We start from the raw sequence: 25413 nt of genomic DNA, 5'->3' as shown, positions 1-25413 counted from the left end.
GACAAAAGTGTACTAAGGGGGGGGGGGGGGGTGATTCACCTCCCCCTGGCCATTTTTGGGTTAATACTGGCCTCCTTTTCATTAGAATGTATTTCTCCCGTGCATAGTAATAACAGAGTGACTACACTATGATTCACAGAGAGAATGTATGCAATACATATGTGATTGCCCAGCTCAAAACCACAAAAAGTAAGCCATAATAAATTTCCCCATTTCTACATAGTTTAAAGGGGAAGGCTAGTACCTGATTAGTGGGAATCAGTGCGAATGCTGGGGGATGATTGTTCCAATCCTTGTGGGATTCATTTAAGAGTACATAATATATCTACTGTTGTGTGAAAATTATTTGCTTCAGAACGGTCTCATATTCAAGTAATGTGCAGATAAATGCCCCGTCACTGACCAGGGACGCTTACCTGGAAACATTAAACTGCACATTACTTGAATATGAGACCATTCTGAAGCAAATAGTTTTCACACAACAATAGATATATAATGTACTCTTGAATGAATCCCATAAGGATTGGAACAATCATCTCCCAGCATTTCCACTGATTCCCACTGATCAGTTACTAGCCTTCCCCTTTAAAGGTTTAAGTTCTCAGCTCTAAAATGATATATAACTTGTTAAAGTTGACCCATCCTAACTCAATAAAAAATTGTTTGAAATACGAGTTAGGTGATCTTGTTTCATAGAAAAGGGGGGAAAGGGGATTAAAAGACTACGATCACTCAGGCATGGTGTACAGAAGTACTTGTATCAATAGAATATGGTTCAGAAAAAGCTGCCTACATTTGTATATCATGATTTTGACTTTGTTTTTAGCTGCCATATTTTGACAGTGGGTAGAGAAAAGATTACTCTCTCAAGTAAGGCAAACTTGAGTGGGTCAACACAAATTACATATTTTAGTCCATTACAGAGAATCCTGATCTGCAATTTGGTGGGGATGGACGTTCTGTTTCATATAAGAGCCAACATAATATCTGCAATATCCCTGCCTGCCTTGCATTTATTCTCAACATCTCAAAGGTAACAGTTCTGCCATGGTACAAATGAGCAGAGCATTGAAACACACTCACAGCCCTCTTCTGGAGGAAATCAGCAGCACTGACAATGTGGGAGGCCATGTTGTCAACAGTAGCCTCACGGTCCGCTTCAGACAGGACATCACGCCAGAAGATGGCACACTGGGAGAAATTGTCCTCATCACAAGTGTTGTAGCGGCAGGCTTCGCCAGACACAGTGAACTTGCTCTGTGCATAGCTAAGGCTGTCTGTGGGCCCACTAAAGCTGTTTGGGAAGTAGTTGGGCAGCCCACCTGGAAAAATTTTTTTAATGAGATATTTACTCCTTGAAATGCTGCATTTTCAAATTCTTTTTCTCATGAGACATTTTTTTTTTCTCTCTTTTTTTGGCATATGCTTATGGTTCTATCAACACTCAGTCACAAATAAAACCAATTTGAATAAAATCAAGCTTTCAACTCTTTCAACAACACAAGCACTGGAAATTTTCTTCTGCCGAACTTTCTTCTGCCAAACTTACAGAAATTGTAGGAACTGAGAGAGCAAAATGATAAAACTAGTTTCCCATCCTGCATATTTCACTTCTTATTGACATATACTGTGTTGGCTTGTATATATGCAAAACATTCGAAGTGGAGCACCCTCAAAATTCTGGTGGTATGACAAGTGAGCTAAACCATACCCAAGTTGTCAGTGACACACTGGGGTCCATCCCGCTGGTAGTTGCGGGTTCTGGCAGCAAAAGGGCAATTTACTGGAATCTGCAGGTAATTGGTCCCCAGCCTGTGACGATGGGTGTCCGAGTAAGAGAAGAGACGGCCCTGTGAAGAATATCAATAGAGACAAATTGGCTACGATCAACAAAGACTTGATGACTCCCAGCCCAAAGTTACCATAAGAGTCCTGACCTCTAGAAGAACACAGAAGGGAATGGTAAAAATTATCTGCAAATACAAAACACTTTGAGCAGGATGTGCAAAAATTACATGCTTATAAACCTCATGACTAGTTAGATTAGTCTTGAGCGCGCAGCGGCCCCCTTTAGACTATCGTGATGGGTTCGCCATCTTGCAAGTGCATGCACAATTTCGGACACGACATAAGCCTGACAATTGAGTATATGAATATAAAAACGATAAGTCCAATGTTTGGCCAAGTTAAGTTTTAATAGATGGAAATAGAAATTATGGAATTGTGGAGGCTTAACGTAAGTTCTAGGCCGTGGCAGTGCAGCAGTGCATGCAGCGCATAGCGAACAACACCACTGCACTGTGTAATGTAATAGGCCACTGTGAATTCGCCGTTGTTGATTCCTCTGAGCGAGCTACGCAGCGTAGAACAGCGAGAGAAGGAGGTCCAGGACTAGAAGTAGGCCTAAAGCCGCTTTGTTATCTAGATCATCTTCAAAATCGGTCTCAGTTTCTTAGAATAAGTCCTAAACCACACCTGATATGTAATTGTGCTTCTGCTGCAATTTACGAAATTCCTCTGTTACTTGAAGCAGTCACTTTGTCAATTGAGGTTGAGCTGAACTGCATTGATTACACACATACACACACGCCATCGCATCACAGATTTCTGTGATGACAATGGCACTGCACCATGCTGGCGTACGAGTAAACACCAAGCGAACTGGAGTTTATAATTCGAGTCTACGTGCAATTCTTCTTGTGCGAAACTGTTAGTGATCAATTTGAAGCTCAAAAATTATTGCGCTCATTTTTCACAAATCTTGAATTTACAAATCAGTGATATTAACTAAATACTGAAATATTACTAACATATATATATTTGATTGGAATTATTATCACAAATACGCCAAAATTGATTCAACAAATCGAGTATATATGAATTGTATTTATGGTGAAGCTTGACCAATGAGAGACTGATACTGTCTATTCCGCAAAGACGTCACACTTCCCTCGACAAGCGGCGGCACCTTCGAAACAATGGCTGCATGCAGAGACGGAAACATGCCCACTCGGAGCTCTCAAATTCTCCGATTTTTCTCTCTTTGAAAAAAATCTTATAAGATTGTTCCCTGGGCAAATGTGGGAAGTTATCAACACCCAATCTAATGAGCAGAATTCATGTTTTGGGTTTATTTCCACTTTAAGCATGACATAATTATACATGTATATTAAAGTCAGGAATGTGCAATACATCAAGATAATGATGTCATACAGTTACTAATAATGCAAATCATAATTCAGTTTCCATTATATGACATGAAAGAAGGGCAATGATGTCATATAAAAGCAATCCATTTCCACTTTTAAATAACCTTGTGATTAACCTTTTAGGAATAATCAGATAGCATTTGCTGGACAGTGTTCAATCTTCAGAACGTCATCATCCTGAAGGGGATCAATATACTGTCACATGCCTAGATAAGGAAATACCTGGAGCATCTTGTCTGGAGAAGGCTCAATGCCTGGGATCATGTGAGCAGGGGAGAAGGCGATCTGCTCCACCTCAGCAAAGTAGTTCTTGGGGTTGAGGTTGAGGACCATCTTCCCAACAGGAATCAGAGGGTACTCCTTCTGGGACCAGACCTGGAGGCAAGCAGAATGTGCACATGGGAGGACTCGATGAATTGCGCCTGCAAATACTCTTTTAATAGGCAAGTGAAAACAACATGCAACATGTACTGTGTGCTGTTGTGCAACAGTATGTCCTAACCAATGTTTTGGTAGTAGACATACATGTAAGTCTCAGCTTTTCAAAGTACAAGTAATACAGTGCTTTCAATTATTTGCATTAATGATTGTTCCTGTTGTTGCATGATATAACATTTTAAAGGGTTATTCATTATTACAGAATATAGTGTCTTTGTGTGAGCTTTGTCAAATTAACTCACACAACGCTTTACACATTACAGCTTTTTGAAAACAAAATGCTTTAAAAAAAAGGGAACTATCACTCAATGTGATTAATACCCCCACCTAAAACTGAGGGAGTTAGCTCAACCAGCAATAATGTTGTAAGCTTTTGATTGAAAAAAAAAAAAACTTATGGAAGCAATGCATTTTGTTCAACATTCAATACTGCATTTTGCTCACTATTAGCCACATGTGCCATATCTCAGGTAATGTGCACAAAACGTGGGTAAGTAGGATAAATGAACTGGCAATTTCTATGATTTTCATTTAAAAAATGTTACACTGTACCATGGCAACACAATATTTGACATAAAATGAAGTTTGCACAACTCCAATGTAAATATATCATAGTGGTCACATGTGCCAAATTTCAAGCCAAAGGGAGTAAGCTGAATTTACACTATTATTGTATGATTTTCATTCAAAATATGCTGTTACCATGGCAACACATTTCCCAACATTGACAAAAGATGAATTTTGCACATCTAGGTAATAAAGTGGTAATATGTGCCAAATTTGAAGCCAAATGCTCCAGAACTGAGTTAGCTGAATCCAATTTTTTGTATGATTTTTGTTTAAAAATACTGTTACCATGGCAACACATTGTTCAACAATGACGGTAGCATAAATTTGCACATGCATGTACTATGGCAGTCGTATGTGCCAAATTTCAAGTCAAATGCTCAAAAACTGAGGGAATTAGCTGAATCCATACCATTTTTGTATGATTATTCATTCAAAGTATGCTGTTCCCGCGGCAACGCATTGTTCAACAATGACGATAGATGAAGTTTGCACATCTACTACTATAGCACTCACATGTGCCAAATTTCAAGTCAAATGCTCAAAGACTGAGGGGGTTAACCGAATCCACAGTATTTTTGCCTGATTTTCATTCAAAATATGCAGTCACCATGGCAATGCATTGTTCAACAATGACAAAAGATTAAGTTTGCACATCAACATACTATAGCAGTCACATGTGCCAAATTTCAAGCTAAATTTCTTCAAGACTGAGAGAGTTAGCTTAATCCAAAATATTTTTGTTTGCTTTTTAGTGAAAAAATGCTTGTTACCATGGCAACGCATTGTTCACCATCAACAGAAGATGTGTTCTGCACATCTACATACTGCAGCGGTAACACGTGCCAAAAATCAAGTCAAATACTCAAACACTCAAGGAGTTAGGTCAATCCACATATTTTTGTATGATTGGTATAAAAAACTGCTGTTGCCATGGCAACAGATTTATTCACACACAAAAAAAGGTGTCTTGCACAAGTACATATTACATTTCTAGTAAACACCAAATTTCAACTGAAATGCTACAAAACTGAGAGTAGTTTGATCCACAACATTTGAAAGATTATGAAAATTTGCCGTTGCCATGACAAGGCATTATGCAATACCAAACAAAAAAGGTGTCTTGCACATCTACCTTTTTTATGGCCCGACCAGACGCTGTTAGTACGCTGTGCGAATACAGCGTCTGACCAACGAGGCATGCACCTTCAAAGTGGGGAACCACAACACGACTACAAAACTTGTTAAAATTTATACGTTTCTTATAAAAATGTATACGTTACTCACGTTAAGTGCATGCTTGTATTACAGAAGGTTCATAAGTCCATAGAGAGCCTTCACGATAAGTCCATTGAACAGAAAAATGGCACTTTCTAGCGCAGTAGAACAGCGAAGAAGTCCCCGACCGTCGGGGTTCATCATCGCAGAATTAAAAAATGGCAAGTGACTACTCAGCATATTATGCGTGCGCGTGTGTGGCTGGAAGTGCAGCGATCTATTGCATGTGTGCGCTCTATGGTGCTAGCATGCACGATCGACAGATCGAGTGAACTGCAGATTATCAGATGTACCGTTCGCACATGCTGCATATTAAATCATCATTTTCGGTAAGTTGTAAAAGTGAATTTCAATATTGATAGTGTAAGGGGGTCGCAATTCAAATAAAAGATCTTGTACAAAGTGCAAGTTTGGGTTCTCAGCACCGTTGGGTATAAGGCCCACTTTAATTTTTTTTTGTAAAAAATCAACTCCAACAAAAGAGGGCAGAAGATGCCGCTTACATAACCAAACTAAAGGTTCTCCCTGTCCTCCACAAACATGAACAAATTATCACAACTGGAGCACTTGAGTTGTACACCTTGCAGTCGCGAGCTCACATAGCAAAAATGAGGGTATGAGGACAATGTCAATGCAGTGGCCAGCATGAGTAAGGGGACAGCTCTTTGTCTCCTTAGTTTGATATGGCTGGTCATAAACTTCAGGGTCACAATAGATACATAGACATTGTTTGGCAATTAACTTCATGGTCACAATAGATGCATGGACATTGCTTGCCCCCTTCTTAATCCAATACCCACAGTGCATGTGTTGTAGGTATGGGTAGGGACTAAAATTTATCTCTACCTGTATTCCACATAGAGACCTACATATTGTATGAGTACAAGGGAGATATGTTATAGTGACTTATAAAAGTGACACCATATTCCGGGCATCTAATCAAAGTGCTATGGCTGAAATAAAGTTAAATTATTTAGGTGAAAGTGCATTCCCTTACAATAGCATAGATATGAAGTCTCATTATTATTTTGTTCATCAGATGAGTTTGAGGTGACAAAAATGATCTAAAGTATCAAAATTCAAAGCGATCGCCATGCGATCGGTGACCTCTCTTCATGTTTGTTGGTCCGTTGGTACAGCCCTGTCGCGCTACGTACAGCGACTGGGCTGTGAATAGTTACCTCTTATAGTGATCACACATGCCAAATTTGGGTTTAATTGTTAAAAAAATGAGACAGTAGTTCAATCCATAAGTTTTTATGAAAATCTGCTGTTGCCATAGCAATGCATTATGTGATACTAACGAAAAAGGTATCTTGCACATCTACCTGTGATAGTGGTCACACATGCCAATTTTGGGGTCAATTGCTGAAAAAATGAGAGTAGTTCGATCCACAAGATTTTGCAATGGACCGACTGACCAACTAACCGACGACCTGGCCACCTGACCTCAGAGTGATTCCTTGTACCACCATACACACTATGTGGGTGGGGGTATAAAAAACATGAGATGCAATCTTTACTCACACTTTAAGTAAGTTTCCCTTCTTCCACCAACAGGGAGCTTTAGATTTTTGCAATGGGTATGTTCAGAGGGAAAAAAACCTGTTCTGAGCATGCGCAGCATCGCGTATCAAAGTCCATCTATTTATAGCTTGCATCGTGTGAGTTTTCACTACGCATTCTGTGCTATTTTTACATTCGCTCAATTCACGATGTAGAGAGCGACTTCATGCACCGATCATATGGGGACGCCATTTTATTTTTCATAGGTTGCGTCTCTGCATAATCTAAAGCTGCTTTTCAACACAACGCAAGGAAGAGGAGAACGTCCAGCTCAAGCGTCGTCTAAAACGTCCGCGCCGCAAATCTAAAGCTCCCAAATGTCTCGCACGTTCACCTTAACTGATTTAATAAAGTTAATACCAACATAATCATCCATTAATGTTAGAAATGGCATTTGTTTATGTAAATTGTAAAAGAAGAAAAATAAATCAAAGAGTGAATCCACTTTAGACATCAACAAAGGATATCAATTGACTTTCTTTCTTCCTCATTTCTATATTATGACAATATCGAGCAAATCCTTAACATTGTACTTGCACTACTAACCCTCCCTTCACTTCTCATCTCAATACTTGATGAGCAAAATCTACATCGGCATGCAACAGTGATTAGAACATTACCCATGTCATTTTATCTTTATATTTATGGATGGCAATGAACGGAATACGTGGGATTATTGCCTATATAAGGTAGTTTTACTGGGCAATTGCAGTTGGTATTTTGATTGGTCAGGAAACCACCAGTTTCCAGCGGGCAATATTAGTACATATTTTTCTTCTTCCGGGTTTCGCCGTTAACTTTACATGTAAACACTAAGGTCAATCACCAGGAGAATATATGCACAAACATATGCCGCCCGCACTCAACAATTACAAGCACACTTACAACCATGTACTTTTGTCACTCAATTTTGTAAACAACTTTGACCGATCGGTTTCGCGTACATATGTACGAACACAACACATGGTGACTGCGACTGCGGCTTCTTATTCATCTTTCACAGAAAATGGTTGCCATTTCTGTGCTAAGTTCAAGAATCTGTGTGGACCACATCTATTGATGTTTGAGGTGTGGAATAAAACAAATAGTGTATGATCTTTACTTGTGCAATGGAACAAGAGTTCACACTCGGTGAAAGACGAGGCGCACTTTATAGTCACATGTTGATGATTCACAGGTAAGTCAAATGTGGCTAGTGGGCTAGATCAATATCATAGTGTGTTCACATACCATATTGCCCTCGACTTTGAGTCGGGCAATATTCTTTCAGTTTGGGCAATATTTTCAGGTATCTCCCTCAAGGCCAGTCAATATATAAATATTACACAAGTTACACAAGTAGTGCCAATATTGCATGAATCAAAGATGAGTGCAATATTGGCATATTTCTTGCATGTTTCTGTGATAGTAATGTGACAAACAAAAGACAAGTTACGCTGACTCGAGAGGAAGGTGCATTCCAATGTCTTTTTTTAAACATATCAGTGATTGACAGATGAGGTCACAACAGGAATATTGGTTTGGAAGGATTTTTTGTGGGCATATCCAAGTAATCTGAAGAAAAATAGAAGAAAAATTAGTTAAAAATATATGGAATGTTTCGAGATATTCATTTCACCACAAAAGTGATGTTGAGGGTATCATAAATCAACACAAATCAACATGCATTTGTATTTTAGAGTAAACTAGGTTTCATTTGGATAAATGGTTAAATTTTTAAAGAGAGCAAGTATTTGTGAATTTGAGCATTTTCACTTAACCTTTGACCCATGCCCTTTGACCCTATGGCCCATAATTCTTCAAATAATCACTAGAGCCTCGGTCACAACTCGTGCGTGTTTACAGTACGTACATTTTTGGCGGAGGCCACGGTCGCCACGTTTTTCTAAAAACGTTGGGAAGGAGTAGCAAAAGCAGGAAGGGAGCACGGTTGCGCAAGGTGTAAATATGTGCCATAAGCGGTTGCGTCCATCATACGTTGCACACGTGGTAAGTTGTACATGCTTACAATGTGCTTACAACGCACGGTTTCCATGCGACTGCCACGTATGTTGTAAGTGCATGCAAGTCAGCTGTACAGAGAACGCGCGTCACCTGTACTGAAGATGAATCCGTTGCACAACCGCAGCTCCAACGCAGAGAAAGTTCTGCATGCACTAAATGTGCTATGTCATGTTTGCGTGCTCCAAAATCCTTACTGAGGCAGTATTTACTACTTACGGATCCCCAAATTTTGCCCACATTTTTCCAGGTAGACAGCACCCACTTGCAAGTATGGCGAGTTGTGACCGAGGCATAACTGGCAACATCCATTTTTATGACAATACTTTGAGCTATTTTTAGAGTATGGGTAAAAATCATGACATGTTCATTTGACCTTTGACCCCATGGCCAAAATCTTTCCCTACAAAATCATTGTGCAGCAATGCATACAATAATGTATAACCTAATTTCAGTAAGTTTATCTCCACAGTATGGAAAGAGAGTGCAATTTCAGCATTGAATACTGTAAAAGTGGTTTCTTTCGCGGTGGTTTTATTTTCGCGCTTTTCCCGCTTTGAGGTTGAACCGCAAATTTAACATCACGCGAAAATGTTTTGAACTCGCCGCTTGTTACAACGCTATTGCGCAATTGCACACACGAAGATTCCGCGAATTCAACATACACACAGCGATACCGCGTAATGTAGGTACAAGCATGTTATAAAGTACTCGAGAGACGGAATTTCAGGTAAGCCTGCATTTAATTTTGATTTCTATTTAATAAATAAAAGAATACTTGGATTATAGTTTGGGTTTTCATGTGCAAAATAAAACAGTTTTTGCCAACTGTGAATTCACAGATTTTGCCAACAGCGAATTTAAACACATGCGAAAAAGTCGGCACCGATGGAATCCGCGAAAGTATCTGTACGCAAAAGAAACCACTTTTACAGTAGTAGACTTTCAGCATTTTAACCCGATCTCTGACCCATGACCTTTGAACCCATGACCCCAAAAGTCCCAAAAGAATCATTGTCAGGCAGTATATGCATACTTACATGTAGTTTCATAGAAATACCTTGAGTGATTTCCAAAATATGGATAAAGAGTGAAATTTTAGCATTTTCACTAAATCTTTGACCTTCATTTGACCCCATGGCCAAAAAAAAAAAGAAGAAAATATTCATCTGGTATACAAGTATACACTAAGTTTCAAGAAAATATCTTCACGTTTTGCAGAAATATGGGGGAAAACATGAAATTTCAAGAATTGACCTTGACCCTTTGACCTTGAACATGTCCACACAAGAGTTGATAAGCACAACTTTGTCCACTCATACATACAGGGTTTGTATAGACATATGCCAAGTTCCATTAGGATACCTCAAACGTTTACACTGTCCACAAAATTGATTATGGACTGATGGATGGACGGACAAAAACATACGGACTGATGGATGGACGGACAAAAAAACAACAATGCCTCCGGTGACACTTCGTGGCGAAGGCATAAAAAGAAAATGCTTGTATGTAGTTTACATACTAACCTTGGTAAGGTCAAACGGATTGTCACGGTGCTTCTCTGCTTGCTCATTGGTCATGACTTGGATGTGGAGTGTCCATGATGGCTAAAGAAAAATATGACACTATTGAATATTGTAGCTTTATGATCTGTGAATTTAGTGAATTTAGTGAACTTTATTGACTCTTTCGACCCCCTCATGGGGTATGAGAGTACAAAGAATATAATAAATAACAATATGACAAACCAGTGAATTCAATGTTCTTCACTCACATGAATAACTACTTTTTTTATAACTATGACCTATTTTCACCACAATTTTTTTGTGGCACTTTAAAATGGTGATTGAATGTCAATTCAGGTGGTCCAAAGCAAGTGGTCGACATGTACAGTATTAGCACATCTCATTTTTGTCAACATACCAATTTGTACCTAGATCTTCAACAAGATTTCTTACTTTGACTGGGTACATGATTTAATGGTGCAAAATTCAAAGTACATCTATGCCTTTGGGAATACCAGGGAAATGTCCTACTGCATCACGAAATATTTGTGACCCACTACAACAAAAGGATCCGAAAGTCGAGGGAAGTCGATTTTCTGAAAGTGACATGACATTATTCCCTTATTCTTCCACTTTGATTTCATATTGAACACGACTCATAAAAAGGACTCGGTTGCGGAGATATTGATGATTTTAGGGGACCATGTTCAGTGGTCTAGGAAATCAGCGTTTCGAGAAAACCACCTTGAAAGTATGCTTGCCGACGCAGTCGTGATCAAGGGGAGGTACATGTAGGACAGTTTTCACCTTTTGACAATAGGTCTGCTTATAGCAACATCCGAGATGTTCATTCAAGCTTAGTGCCAGTGGTCTATGCACGACCAATCAGTAACCAGGATGCTATGCACTGACCAATAAGATCACACCCTTGTTGCTAGGGGCGGAGTATATCTGTGGCGCTAAATCCAAATCTTCGGACACGTTTCTGTTCCGTTGAAAGTCGGAAAATCATGGCCCAGAAAAACGCTAATTTCTTGCCTTTCCTTTGATCATTTAGCTTCGAAACTTCGGCAGATGATAGACAAAACACTATACCACAACATTATGCCAAAAACAGAAATTCAATGGTTTTGACTGATTTAGACTATCAGACTTCAAACTCGATTTTGACGGCTCTGCCTTCAGGGACTTTCGGATCCTTTTGTCGTGGCGGGTCACATTTTCTATCGCATATGCTGAGGCAAAGAATATGACAGAAAAAAAAATGTAAAACAAAGAATGTTTGGGTGCAGCGGATGATGCAATGGCATCACTGGGGCTACTCACAAAGTTGCCAGTGGCAATGGCATTGTAAAGATCACGAATAGCGTAGTCTGGATCAGTGGATGCCAACTCCCCAGCGCGATGACGATTGAAGTTCTTGATCCCCTGGTCACACTTCCAGTGGAACTTGACCCAAACAGACTCACCATCCTTGTTGACCATCCTGAAGGTGTGGCTGCCGTAGCCGTTCATGTGTCGGTAGCCGTCTGGAGTGCCACGATCTGTGAACAAGAATGACACCTGATGGGTGGTCTCCGGCCGCAGAGTGATGAAGTCCCAGAACATGTCTGGGTCCTACAAATTGGAAAAGATAGAGAAAAGTAGAATATATATCAAGTCTGAAGAGCAACTTCACACCTGCAAAAACAACAGCATTCAGAATCTCTACTCATTAAAGGACAAGTTCACCTTCATAGACATGCGGGTTGAGTGCATGGAGCAATATCAGTAGAACTAATCAGTGAGAGTTTGAGGAAGATTGGACAACCCGTTCAAAAGTTATGAATTTTTGAAGTTTCTCCTCACGCAAGGCTGGATGAGAAGACTACTATAGCTTGTGATGTCACATGAGTACAACGATATCAAGACAGAATAAAGAAAATTCAACATATTTTCACTTTTCTCGCATAACAAAAGAACACTTGACTTCTCTCTTTCAGAAGGCAGGGGGAATAATATTACCCTTGACATATGTCAGTAACAAGTCAAAGAAATGTGCACTTTATTCAAAAAGTGAAGTTTGGTGAAATTCTCCTTTTATTTTCTTTAAATCGTTGTATGCATATGACATCATACACTGTAGTAGTCTTCTCATCCAGCAGTGACTATGCAGAAACTTTAAAAATTCGTAACTTTTGAACAGATCGTCCAATTTTCCCCAAACTTTCTCTGATGTGTTCTACTAATATTGTTGCATTTACTCAATCCACATGTATATGAAGGTGAACTTGTCCTTTAAATGATATAATCTGTAACTCACTTCATAGAGGTGCCATTTGATAATTGTGGTAGCATAATCTTGTAACATTTAAGCAGTTTCTACAACAGTTCCTTCAATGACCCATTTTAGTGACAAATACACATTAATGAGCCAAAGAATGATGGATTTGCTTGGTCATTTTTCACTGGCTAGTCCTTAATCTTTTTATTAATTAATTTCTTTCTAATTCATGGCAAAGATGAGGCAATCTTGTATGTGAAAAACGAATACAGTCAAACCTGTCTATAGTGGCCACCCAAGGGAAGCAAAAAGAGTGGCCGTTACAGACAGGTGGCCGCTATAGACAGGTTATCCAACCTTTGTATGCATTGCTTACATGTACATGTATGTACACTGTAAATACATATGAACATGTGTGTTTCATGCATTGAACAATGCCGGTATTGATCAAGTTGTACGGTTGCACAGTAGCATGTGTACACTACAGTCATGAAGAAAGCTTTATACTAGTGCATTATTATGACTGAATGGGTGATGAATGCAGTGGTGGTGATTACTGAACGTTACCCATGAATGACTGCTACAAAGCAGAAAAACACGCTGAATTATTGGCTCGGCTACAGCAGCGGCTCTGTGTGTGTCTGTGGCTGCTCCTGGAGGCCACTATTACATACTTGCCAACATTTTGAAATCCTGAAGAGGTAGATTTTGCGAGGGAGCGAAGTGACCAAGCCCGAGCGCGCTTGCGCGCGAGGGGGGGGGGGAGGGTGTGGGAGGGGGGTGTTCCCCCTCCCGCGGTGTGGACTTTTTTTGTTTTTCAATATCAAAATATGAGATTTGGTGCATGATTTTTAACCTTTTTAAAGGGTTCTTGGTATTGATAAAAAAACATATAATCCATGTAAATCTATGAACTATTTTGTAGACTATGCATATAAAAATAAAATCAGACATATTGGTAAATAATTTTTGTAGGCTAAGCATATGTGAAAAAGTAATCAAACATATTGGCAAATAATTTATCCCCTTATAGTGTACTTTCTATTGTGGAGCTAGTTTGATGAATAAGACATAATGTTGCCCTCACCAAATCTAAATTAATTAGCAGATGACCTGGCTGTGAGATTCCTGTACGTGGCAGATTTTGCTCTCTTCTGCTGTGTTTGGGAGGGTTTCCATTCGTAGCATTCACTCTTGCAGAACGTGAGCTACCAAAACATTACTATTATGCGTGGTTCTAGCTACACGTACACGTGTACAGTAAGTCTTGCACGCACGTTATGATAGAGACTAGTGCGCCACTGCAGTGTGCATAGTCATGTGTGCATATTAAAAGGCTGAATACGACGTTTTTGAGAAACGAGTTCCTTGAAATTATTATTAGTATTCTAATTACTAGCTTATTTTAGGGAATCAACGCACAATGAAGGGAAAATATGACTTCCATTTCATTTTATGGTACGTTTGCTACAAAATCGGTAGATCAGAAGAGAAAATCGGTAACCGGTCAAAACCTCTAAAAAGCGGTAGTCTACCGCCCAAAGCGGTAGAGTTGGCAAGTATGCTATTAGTCCATGGGCCAAGACCCCGAAAAATGGGTTATTGGTACCATCTGAGGTAGCAAGTTCTAGTTGTGCATTTTGAAATGGCATATGTCTAAGGATTATTTCTTTGCTATGATAGCATTTCCAGAGTAGTAGCTTAGTCATAGATTTCAGCCATTTACCCGAACAATACCAAATATTTTCTGACGCTCCGTGACCAAAGACAGGTACACTTTGCCCCTTGATAATTTCCAGATTTTTCAACCAATCCCTCTGAAATTTGGCACATATGTACAGTATATGATGCTCTACAAAATGACACCATCAAAATTTATTTAAAAACACCGGATGGGGTGCATTCAGACAAAATACCCTGAAAACAAAGACAATTTTTCACGATAATATTCAATTGATTTGTTCTAAATAATGAATTGGACATGTGGAGTAAAAAAGAACCAAATTGTACTGTTAGTTCAAATCTACAAAGTCAAAGGAACGCATTTTTAGCCTTGTTTTGACAAATTTAGTGCATTTAAGGGTCCAAAGCTTACAAGAAAACAGTGCTTACCACATTACATAAAGACAAAAATCGAGAGGGCGCTACAACCGTTTAAACAATTTAATGAATATTTCCTTAAAACAACCTTAGTTATGGTTATGACTGTACACATGTATTGTTCTGAAGCAGATTAGGAGTTATCGCAACTTTTGTGGTGAGGCTACTAAAAATTAGTATTAATTAGGCAAAAAAAAATCACTTCAAAAAATGTAAAACAAATGCACAAAACTTATCAAATCATGTTTCTTATCTCACGTGAAGAAATCATATTGAGCCATGCTTGTAACTTTTTCCCAACCATACATCATTGGGAAAGCACTTAAGAGTTATTGACAACTTGCTTTTGTATGCTGGTTGCAGTGATAACCAGAATGGGTTAACGTAAAACATACGGGTATTTTGTTTGAAATAATTTTCTAAGGAAACTCACCACATTTGGTGGTCATCGGATAAGAAACTTAGCAAAGGACGTATGGTAGAAAGGGAGCCCCTCACTTAAGTGCCATTGGCTCGATAAGCATTCAAAAGTTCTTTTCATTTCGCTTTTGAGCAAGCAAATGTCGTAGTACAGGTATACTCGTAACTAACTGTATATCAATAAGCAAGAGTGATTACTGACTAATCATTGACTCAGTAATTATTGACTAATCATTGACTAAGTAATTATTGACTGTAACTTTTACTTTTCATCTTAGATTTCATCATTATGATCAGCAATAGCTGTTTTGAATATTCATTTTTTCTTTTGCCACACACATCATGTCGACTACAGTTGTAAGATAATCCCCATTACATGTCATTCATTGATTTCTTTATCTCTAATATTCATCTGTAATTGCATTGTGAACTTCATATTGTGTTTATAATCTGAATTGACATCTTTAGTTTGATCCGGATCATCAAATTCCCTATTTGTGATATTCAATTAACTTATTTGCATCATGTGTAATCCACATGTAGACTTTTCAACGTCCAATTTAAGTTCAAGTGATGTACAGTCAAACCTGTCTATAGCGGCCACCCAAGGGATACGGGAAAAGTGGCCGTTATAGACAGGTGGCCGCTATAGACAGGTAACATGTATCATCGTTGTATACATCTATATATACTTACATGTACATGTATGTGTGTACGTATGCACATGTGTGTATCATGCATAGAACAATGCCGGTGTTTATGAAATTGTTGCACAGTAGCATGTGTACAGTCATGAAGAAAGCTTAACACTAGTGCATTATTGTGACTGAATAAGTGATGAATGCAACGGTGGCGATCACTGAACGTTGCCCAGGAATGACTGGCACTGCTAACAAGTAGAAAAACACGCTGAATTATCGGCTCGGCTACGGCTCCATCAGGTTTTTGGCCGCTATAGACAGGTTAAAATCTACCGCGGGAAACAAAATTTGTGGCCGCTGGCCGCTATACACAGGGTCTTTAATATTGCTTTTCTCTCAGGGTGATTTTTCAGTGGCCGCTATAGACAGGTGGCCGCTAAGGCAGGTTTGACTGTACTTTTTTGATGGACAGGTTTAATTTGAATACTCTTTTTATGAACTTTTTTTTTTATTCATAAGCGAATTTGAATACTCGGAAAGAATTGGGGACAGGTGCAGGAGTTGAATAACCTTTGCCGAAAATGTACGAGCATTCTGCCACCAATAATTTAGAGTGCGCAAATCGGTTAACAAATAAGTTGATTTGAACGATGACAAACGGTTTTGAATAACAATATTTTGATGCCTGAGCAAATGTAGCAACATTGAATGCTCAGTCTAATATGAAATTGAATGACAAAACAATTAAATTAGCCGAAAAAAACCTATATCATAAAGGAAATTTACTATCACTTCACTTATCCAATCTCGAGGAAGTCTGAACTAGGTTTAACATAAACTTCGATGTTCACTTACAACAAATATGGTCTTCGAATTAGCTGTAAAACATTTAGCCTGTTTTCTGAAAACATAATTGAATTATAATATTGGCATATAATATGAACCAAACACACTGTGAAATGTAACAACCTCATCTTTTATCGGGGATGACTCCTATACAAGCCATTACTTGTCCTAAAGCTGGCGATTGAGTTGCGTGTGGTAAGATCTCTCTTATTTGCTTTTTTGGTCCTTCTTTTCTCTCTCTGACCTTCATATCATTATACTGATCTTCTGTTCCTAATTTCTGCTACAGTACTGCGTCTTTTGATTGTGTGTCAATTCTTTCTGTTTCTGTTCTTTCTTTTTGCCTGGACAACAACGATATTCTGGTTAACACAGCTCAAAAGAATACAGAGCTGTCACATTTATCATATCCAAAGTTTGGATATATTATCCTCAGAATAAAAAAAAGCACAGTATATGCTGTTTTTTCACATTACCCTCAACATGTAATAATAATAGTATTAATAATAGTGGATACTACATTGTATAGCGTACAGGTCCACGTATCAGTGCTCAAGGCGCTTCAAAAATGAAAAGATAGATATAATTATACATGCATACATGTTCAATCATGACAACAGAGAACACTAGAATTATCACTGAAGGTGATTAATACCCCCGCCCCTAGTGTTGCTTTATACAGTACTCTCCGCATAATCGGGTAGGCTCGGGCAGAGCGTTTCTTACCCGATTAAGCGGAGTACCCGATTACTAGTAACAGAAGAACATGTCTCATTCACAATTGACACACACAATGTTTATGTACATTGTACATAATTTATGCATTGTACACTGCACCAAATACCTACACTGTGTGCTTAACATGCGTGCTTGCACGGCACATTATACATACCTTACACTTGCTCAGTCACGAACAATAATTTACGCTCTTTTTAAGGACAAATATGTCTTCAGAAAACTTTGTCGTTTGACTATAGACACCTCGCTAACACGCAGGCGTTTTCCAAAATGAACACATCTCTTTGCGTGCACTAGTCATGTTGAACGTTGGGTTACTTTTCAAGAAGTGACTGGGGAAAAGCAAAATTGTGGAGCTGGTGCATGGCCTGATTTTCGTTGCAAACTTCTCGTATTGTGAATGTTGTTGCGGAGCAAGGGAGGAGCGCAAGTGTGTTCAACTCCTGTCTGTCTATAAAGTTGTGAGTGCCAGGTACATGTGCAATGTTCGGTTACGTGTGGCAAGTCGGTACTGGTACATGTGTTTTCATGTTCAATCACTCCCCAAATGATCGGTCTTCTCTGCAAATTAAGCAGAGAACGCGATTAGCCGAGGAAAATTTGGCATTCATGATTTGTTAAAGTGTTATATCTGCTATAAAATGTGGGTAGAAATTAGATACGAAGACAAATAACTACCCATTTATGCGGAGAGGCAACCCGACTATCAGGTAATTTTAATGTGTATTGGAACTGATTTTGACAATACTACCCAATTAAACGGAGTACCCGTTTAAGCGATACCCGAATACGCAGAGAGTACTGTAGTATGTGATGTCATGAGGGCAATGACGTTAATACCAAGTTTGTGCATTTGTCGAATTGGAAACAGAATAATTTTAGTTTACTGTACAATTAGAGTTGACACTGAGTATAAAACTTACAGCAAATGGAAACATGCTTTCCCCCAGCATCACTACACTTAAAAACCATCATACACACCAAATTTGACCTTCATAGCTTGAATGGTTTATTTTGATACAAAAATGAGTGGTTACCATGGCAACACATTTTCCTTAAACTAACACATTGGTGTCTTGCAAAACTACACTTCTAGATCATGATACATACTAAATTTGACTTGAATGATGGAAAAGTTATTCGATCTGCAAGGTTTTGGTAAAATTGTGGTTACCATGGCAACGGTTTGTGTGACAAACACAAAAATTATGTGTTCCACATCTATACCTCAGGGCCATAATGCCTACCAAATTTGGTTTCAATTGCTTGAAAACTGTGGAAGAAGTTCACTCCACAGGATTAAAAAAAAAATGCGGTTACCATGGCAATGCGTCCGATACAAATACAAAGGACATTTTGCAAAACTACACTTAAAGAGCATCATACACACCAAATTTCACCTTCATAGATGAAATGGTTCAATTTGATACAAAAATGAGTGGTTACCATGGCAACACATTTTTCTTATATTAACACATTGTTGTCTTGCGTAACTACACCTAACGATCATCATACACACTAAATTTGACCTTAATTGCTTGAATGATGTGGAAGTTATTTAATCCACAAGGTTTTGGTAAAATTATGGTTACCATGGCAACGCTTTGTCCGACAAACACAACTAGAAATATCACTTAAGGTGATTAATACCCCCGCCCCGTGACGACAGTCTTACCCAAGGAATGATCTTTCCTTGATCTTCTGCCATTTAAATGCCATTACCATGGCAACGCAGCTTCCGACACATCCGAAAAATATGTCTTGCACATCTTCCCACCAAGACTATTGTGTGTGCCACATTTCATAAGCTTTTGTCAAAAACTGAGGAAGTAGTTCAATCCACAAGATCTTTCCTTGATCTTCCACCATTAATATGCCGTTACCATGGCAACACAGCTTCCGACACGTCCAAAAAATATGTCTTGCAAATCTTCCCACCAAGACCAATGTGTGTGCCACATTTCATGAGCTTCAGTCGAATAAAGAGGAAGTAGTTCAATCCGCAAGATCTTTCCTTGATCTTCTGCCATTTATATGCCGTTACCATGGCAACGCAGCTTCCGACACGTCCGAAAAATATGTCTTCCACATCTTCCCACCAAGATCAAGGTGTGTGCCACATTTCATAAGCTTTGGTCAAAAAACTGAGGAAGTAGTTAAATCCGCAAGATCTTTCCTTGATCTTCTGCCATTAATATGCCGTTACCATGGCAACGTACTTTCGGGTACTGTCAAAAAATGCGTCTTGCACATCTACAACCAAAGGCACACATCTGTACCAAGTTTCATGGAAATTGGGCAAAAACTGAGGAAGTAGTTTGCAACACAAAATTTTCCATCATTTTGGCTCATAATATGTGAGCTGTTACCATGGCAACATACTTTATGTCACTGTCATGAAATGTGTCATGCTGACCTATATCCTAAGACAAACATTCAATATGAATTCCATGAGAATTGGAAGAACACTGATGAAGCAGTTTTTCCATGAAGCATTTTGCCCTATATTTTACCAATAACATGCCGTTACCATGGCAACGCACTTTTTGCCACTGCGGAAATATGTGTCTTGCACATTAACATATTCAGATGAACATCTGTACCTAATTTCATAAAAATTGATCAAAAACTGTGGGAGGAGTTCGCGACGCAAGATTTGTACCCATTTTTGCCCATAATATGCCGTTACCATGGCAACGTACTTTTGGGTACTGTCAAAAAATACGTCTTGCACATCTACAACCCAAGGCACACATCTGTGCCAAGTTTTATGGGAATCGGTTGAAAACTGAGGAAGTAGTTCGCGACGCAAGATTTGCAACGGACCGACCGCCCGACCGACCGCCCGACCGACCGACCGACCGACCGCCCGACCGCCCGACCGCCCGACCGTCCGCTGATTCCTATATACCCCCTTCAAACTTCGTTTGGCGGGGGTGTAAAAATTATGTGTTCCACATCTATGCCTCATGGCCATAATGCCTACCAAATTTGATTTCAATTGCTTCAAAGCTGTGGAAGTTGTTCACTCCACAAGATTTTGAAGAAAACATGCGGTTACCATGGCAACGCTTTGTCAAGTACAAAACACAAAGAGTGTCTTGCATAACTACACCTATAGATCATAATAGATACCAATTTTGAAATTGATTGCTTAAATACTATGGAAGTTATCCAATCCACAAGGTTTTGGTAAAATTATGGTTACCATGGCAACGCATTGTCCAACAAACACAAAAAACATGTCTTGCACATCTATACCTCAATATCATCATTTACCCTAAGTTTCATTTAAATTGCTTCAAAACTGTAGGAGGAGTTTGTGACGCAAGATTTTGCAACAGACCGACCAACCAACCAACCGACCGCCCGACCGACCAACATCACGGTGATTCCTATATGTGACCCACTATAACAAAAGGACCCTAAAGTCGCTGATGGCTGAGCCAAGAAAATTGAGTTTGAAGTCAGATCATCAAAATCGGTCAAAACTATCGGTTTTCTGTTTACTGCGCAATTTTGTAGTCTAATCTATCGTCTATCAACTGCCGAAATTTCGAAGCTGAATGGTCAAAGGAAAGGCAAGAAAATAGCGTTTTTCTTGGCCACGATTTTCCGACTTTCAACGGAACAGGAACGTGTCTGAAGATTTGGATTTAGCACTGCACAGCTAGACTCCGTCCCTAGTAACAAGGGAGTGATCTTATTGGTCAGTGCATGGCATCCTGGTTACTGATTGGTCATGCATAGACCGCTGGCGCTAAGCTTGAATGAACATCGTGGACGTTGCTAAGAGCATACCTTCTATTGTCGAGCGGTGAGGACTGTCTTGCCTCCCCTTGATCATGATAGCGTCGGAAGGAAAATTTTGAAGGCGGTTTTCTCGAAACACTGATTTCCTAAACCACTCGATATGCGCTATGAAAATCATCGATATCTCCGCAATGGAGTACTTTCATGAGTCATGTTATATATGAAATAAAAGTGGAAGAGTACTGGAATAATATCATGTCATTTTAAGAAAATTGTCCTCCCCCGACTTGCAGATCCTTTTGTTGTAGCGGGTCACATATACCCCCTTCACATTATGTGTGGCGGGGGTATGAAAATGGCAAACAACAAACAAACATATACCAGATAAAGAATACAGTTGTTCCGAACATTACAGACAGCAAGTAGACCTCATGCAGTGTGAGAGGAACAGATATGTTTTGAGTTTGGATTTTAATGTTTCTGTAGATGACAGTTGCGTTAACTGAATAGGTAACTGATTCCACAATTTTGGTCCCATAACGGAGAAAGCACGATCACCCCATCCATTTTTTACTCTGGGTATTTGGACTAACAATGCATCTGATGATGAACGTCAGTTATAAAAAAACAAAAACAAAACAAAAACTCAAATTCTAAAAAGCTAAATATATACAATATTGGTGAAATATTTTTTGAGTGATCCACCCTTCATAAGCCTTGTTTTACAGTAGATTAATCTTTTTACGTCACTATATCTATTTACAATATTATTATCATAATGTAAGGCCTGTACACTGTATTTCCATTATCTTTCGTTGTTGGCTGGAAATAAAGCGAAATTGAATAACGTGGAATTGGTGTTTTCACCGGAAAATGATAACTAGTTGAAAAATATCAAAATGCGGCAATATCTACATCGGAAGGATTTTTTTTTTCTTTGTTGTTGTTGTTGTTGTTGGTTTTTTTTTAGAGACAGGGATATACATTGTTTCCTAACCTTTGGATATTCCCTTCGCGGTCTTGAATAAAGACTAAGCGCACAGCAGAACACCTGGGGATAGGGCTCTTCATTGTATGGCCATTAGTCTCGATTCAGAAGTATAGGGATATAAAAACGAGACCAAATTGGTTAAAAGTACTTATATCACGACTAAGCTACTCATTTGGAAATGCTATCAAAGCGTAATAAGCATATCTATGCCCAACAAACAAAATGACACCACAAAGGATTTGCCACCACAGGTGGTACCAATATCTGGCCTCGCCCATGAACTATATAGACAGGCTAAAATTTACTGCGGGAAACGAAATTTGTAGCCACTGGCCGCGTTACACAGGTGGCCACTATACACAGGGTCTTTAACAGGGCCTTCTCTCGGGGGGATTTTTCAGTGGCCGCATACGTCAGGTGGCCGCTATAGACAGGTGGACGCTACTAATGGCAGGTTTGACTGTATGTCAAATCTTAGTCTCAGACTTATTGACAGCACAACCAGTCACCCCGATTATCAACAAATTAACAGACAAGGAATAGATATAATTACTACATACACTTTGCATCTCATGCACTCACACCGTGCAATTAATGTTTCTCTCAATCTCATTTCTCTGAAATCAAAAGCAAAATGGAATTTCAAACATCATGTCTTCTTGTTGTCTGAATTCAGCTTTAAGGTTCACAAGAAAGTTTTCATGATTAGTTATCCAGTAAGTTTCTTAGGGGGATTACATAGGTAGACATGATTATGAACAGATCTGGACAATGACAATATGTCCAACTTTTTTCCTTATTTTTTTTAAATGCCACGTACACAATTTGTTTATTCAATAAGTGCACAGTCACTACATACAATTTTCAAAATCTCCAGGAACAGTGATTAGTATCAGGTACATACAAGAATGTACACACTTCTTTTTTTTTCAAATACAAAATAGTTATAGGGCAATTCCACGGTAACTCGCGTTACAAATAATGGGTACATTTATGGGATAATGTGCAAATATCTTTGTAATTGGTAGGATCTACAAGTTACTTTTTTCATCATGGGTTAAGTAGACATACACCAACTAAATGAATCGAAAAATAAAAATAAAGGACAAACATGTTGGGATTCTTGAATCATTTAATTTCGGTAACTCGCGTTACACAAAAAGGACATGGTCAATTCTATGAAGACCTCTTTTTGAAAAGTCTCCTCATACTAGACAATCTTAATAAAAGTTTTCCTACCTTGAATTGATAGTGGGTTAGGACTCATAAATTAACAATATCAAAGTTGAGTAACAATGACCTGGAAAAATGTAGGGAGCCTTTATGTCGGTAACTCGCGTTACGGTAACTCGCGTTACATTATGTCCACTAACACAGGGTGACTCAAATTGATGACATACAATTGTTCTGATGGCACTGAATCTTGTGTTGAATATTCTGAGAGATGCTTATTTGTGTAGATAGTAAAATGAAAAAATGTTAAACAAATATTTTACTAATAAACCCAATAGAAGAGTGCATTTAAGACAAATAAGAGCTTCACTCCTCATAGAGACCTTGAATATATTATATTTGATATCTAGATGATTTAGGTGTATTAAGTGCATTGTAAGTTTCAGAGTGTAAAGATGAAAAATGTTGAAAGTCTTTTTAAAACAAAACATAAAAGTATCAAACCCTATCTACAAGTTTACAAAAAAGCTTACAATCTTTCAAAAATTCAAATCCTATCTTTGTGAGGAGTGAAAACAAGTACATTTCTTTGCGACTGATTGACAAAAAGACCAGTTCGCTATTCCACTAATGGTGTGCATGAACAAAAAAAAGATCATTTGTACCACTAGGCATTTTGGTTTGTAAATTCACTGTGATAAGCATCTGTGATGCGATGATTATTCATGCGATCCTTATCTAAATGATGCTTGCCAGCACATCCACCTCACAGCAAGAATGGTACATTCTGTATTTCGCAATATAAAAAGAAATAAGCTGTTACTGCATTCAATACAAAACAATGAAATGGATGCCTGCTAAATTATAAACTGATGGAAGTATTCTGATCCCCTGATCTAAATGCAAGTTCATTCTTTTTTTGAATATAAAAGTTCCATAAATCGTTATGTCGTGCAAGCTTAGATGCAATACAGCATTATGCTGCTTTGAAAACAAGTGAAGTGCCGAACCAACTGAGAAAAAAGAAAGGTCATTTGTACCAATGTGTACGGTACATGAGCTACAGTGTAATTACAAACTGGCTTATCACCCTACATCGACATAAATAAGCACTGAATTGATCAGTGTTTTAGTAGTAGCCATCATAAAAAAGTAATGGGCGTACATACTCAAGCAGTATTCAAACTTACAACCTCCTGGTCACCACACAGGCGTCATCTCCACTAGACCTTCGTGCTTTCGCCCGACAGCAAGTGCTGGTTCTAATCCTTATAGCATGCAGTGGGTACTGCGTAATTATTCAAATTCATGAAACTCTTCCGTTGAGGTGTTTTCATTGCAACTGATTGACAAATTGCCATACAGCAACTTTAATAAGCTCACTGAAATGATCAGTGTTTTATTAGTAGCCATGATAAAAGATCATGGGCATACATACTCGAGCAGGATTCGAACCTACAACCTCCTGATCTCTGGACAGGTGTCATCTTCAGTAGACCACCGAACAAGGATTAGAACTAACACTTGCTGTGCTTTATAGCATTCTGTAATAAAAATTCTGTAATACTGATGCAGGAAATTCAAAAGATAAGTTGAATGGTCTCATTCACTGCTGGATACATGTACACATGCAGTGAAAGCCTGGCGAGACTCTTCAATGTAGCATGTGATCAGTGGCCTTGATGCTAATCATAGTTTATTAGGCTGCCCTCCTTTGTTTCAGTCCAGCATAGTGTGTATAACACTGCATTTGATTGTTTTCACCACAATCTAGCTCAATTAAGTGCTAAAATTTGCTTATGTTGGGGGAAACTTGTGTTTGTAGTTGGTAACTCGCGTTACATGCCGGTAACTCGCGTTACATGGTAACTCGCGTTACACTTTTCATTGACTTTTTTTAATGTGATAACAGTGTTTATTC

The 25413-nt window shown here is 38.7% G+C and overlaps 1 protein-coding gene across 1 annotated transcript in view; it reads right to left on the bottom strand.

The window, feature by feature from the left end:
- The window catches only part of LOC139726554 (catalase-like), a 99095-nt gene that overhangs the window by 6052 nt on the left and 67630 nt on the right, over window positions 1-25413 (bottom strand). The window contains 5 exon segments of the mRNA XM_071637545.1: window positions 1084-1322; window positions 1712-1850; window positions 3432-3584; window positions 10589-10669; window positions 11894-12184. Of these exon segments, the coding sequence (XP_071493646.1) occupies window positions 1084-1322; window positions 1712-1850; window positions 3432-3584; window positions 10589-10669; window positions 11894-12184 (903 nt within the window).

Source organism: Diadema antillarum, unplaced genomic scaffold (genome assembly GCF_040938485.1).
Source record: "Diadema antillarum isolate AM-2024a unplaced genomic scaffold, OU_Dant_1.0 seq00000089_RagTag, whole genome shotgun sequence".
Taxonomy (NCBI): Eukaryota; Metazoa; Echinodermata; class Echinoidea; order Diadematoida; family Diadematidae; genus Diadema; species Diadema antillarum.
Note: the sequence above shows the minus strand (reverse complement) of the source record. Positions and strands in the feature narration are given on the sequence as shown.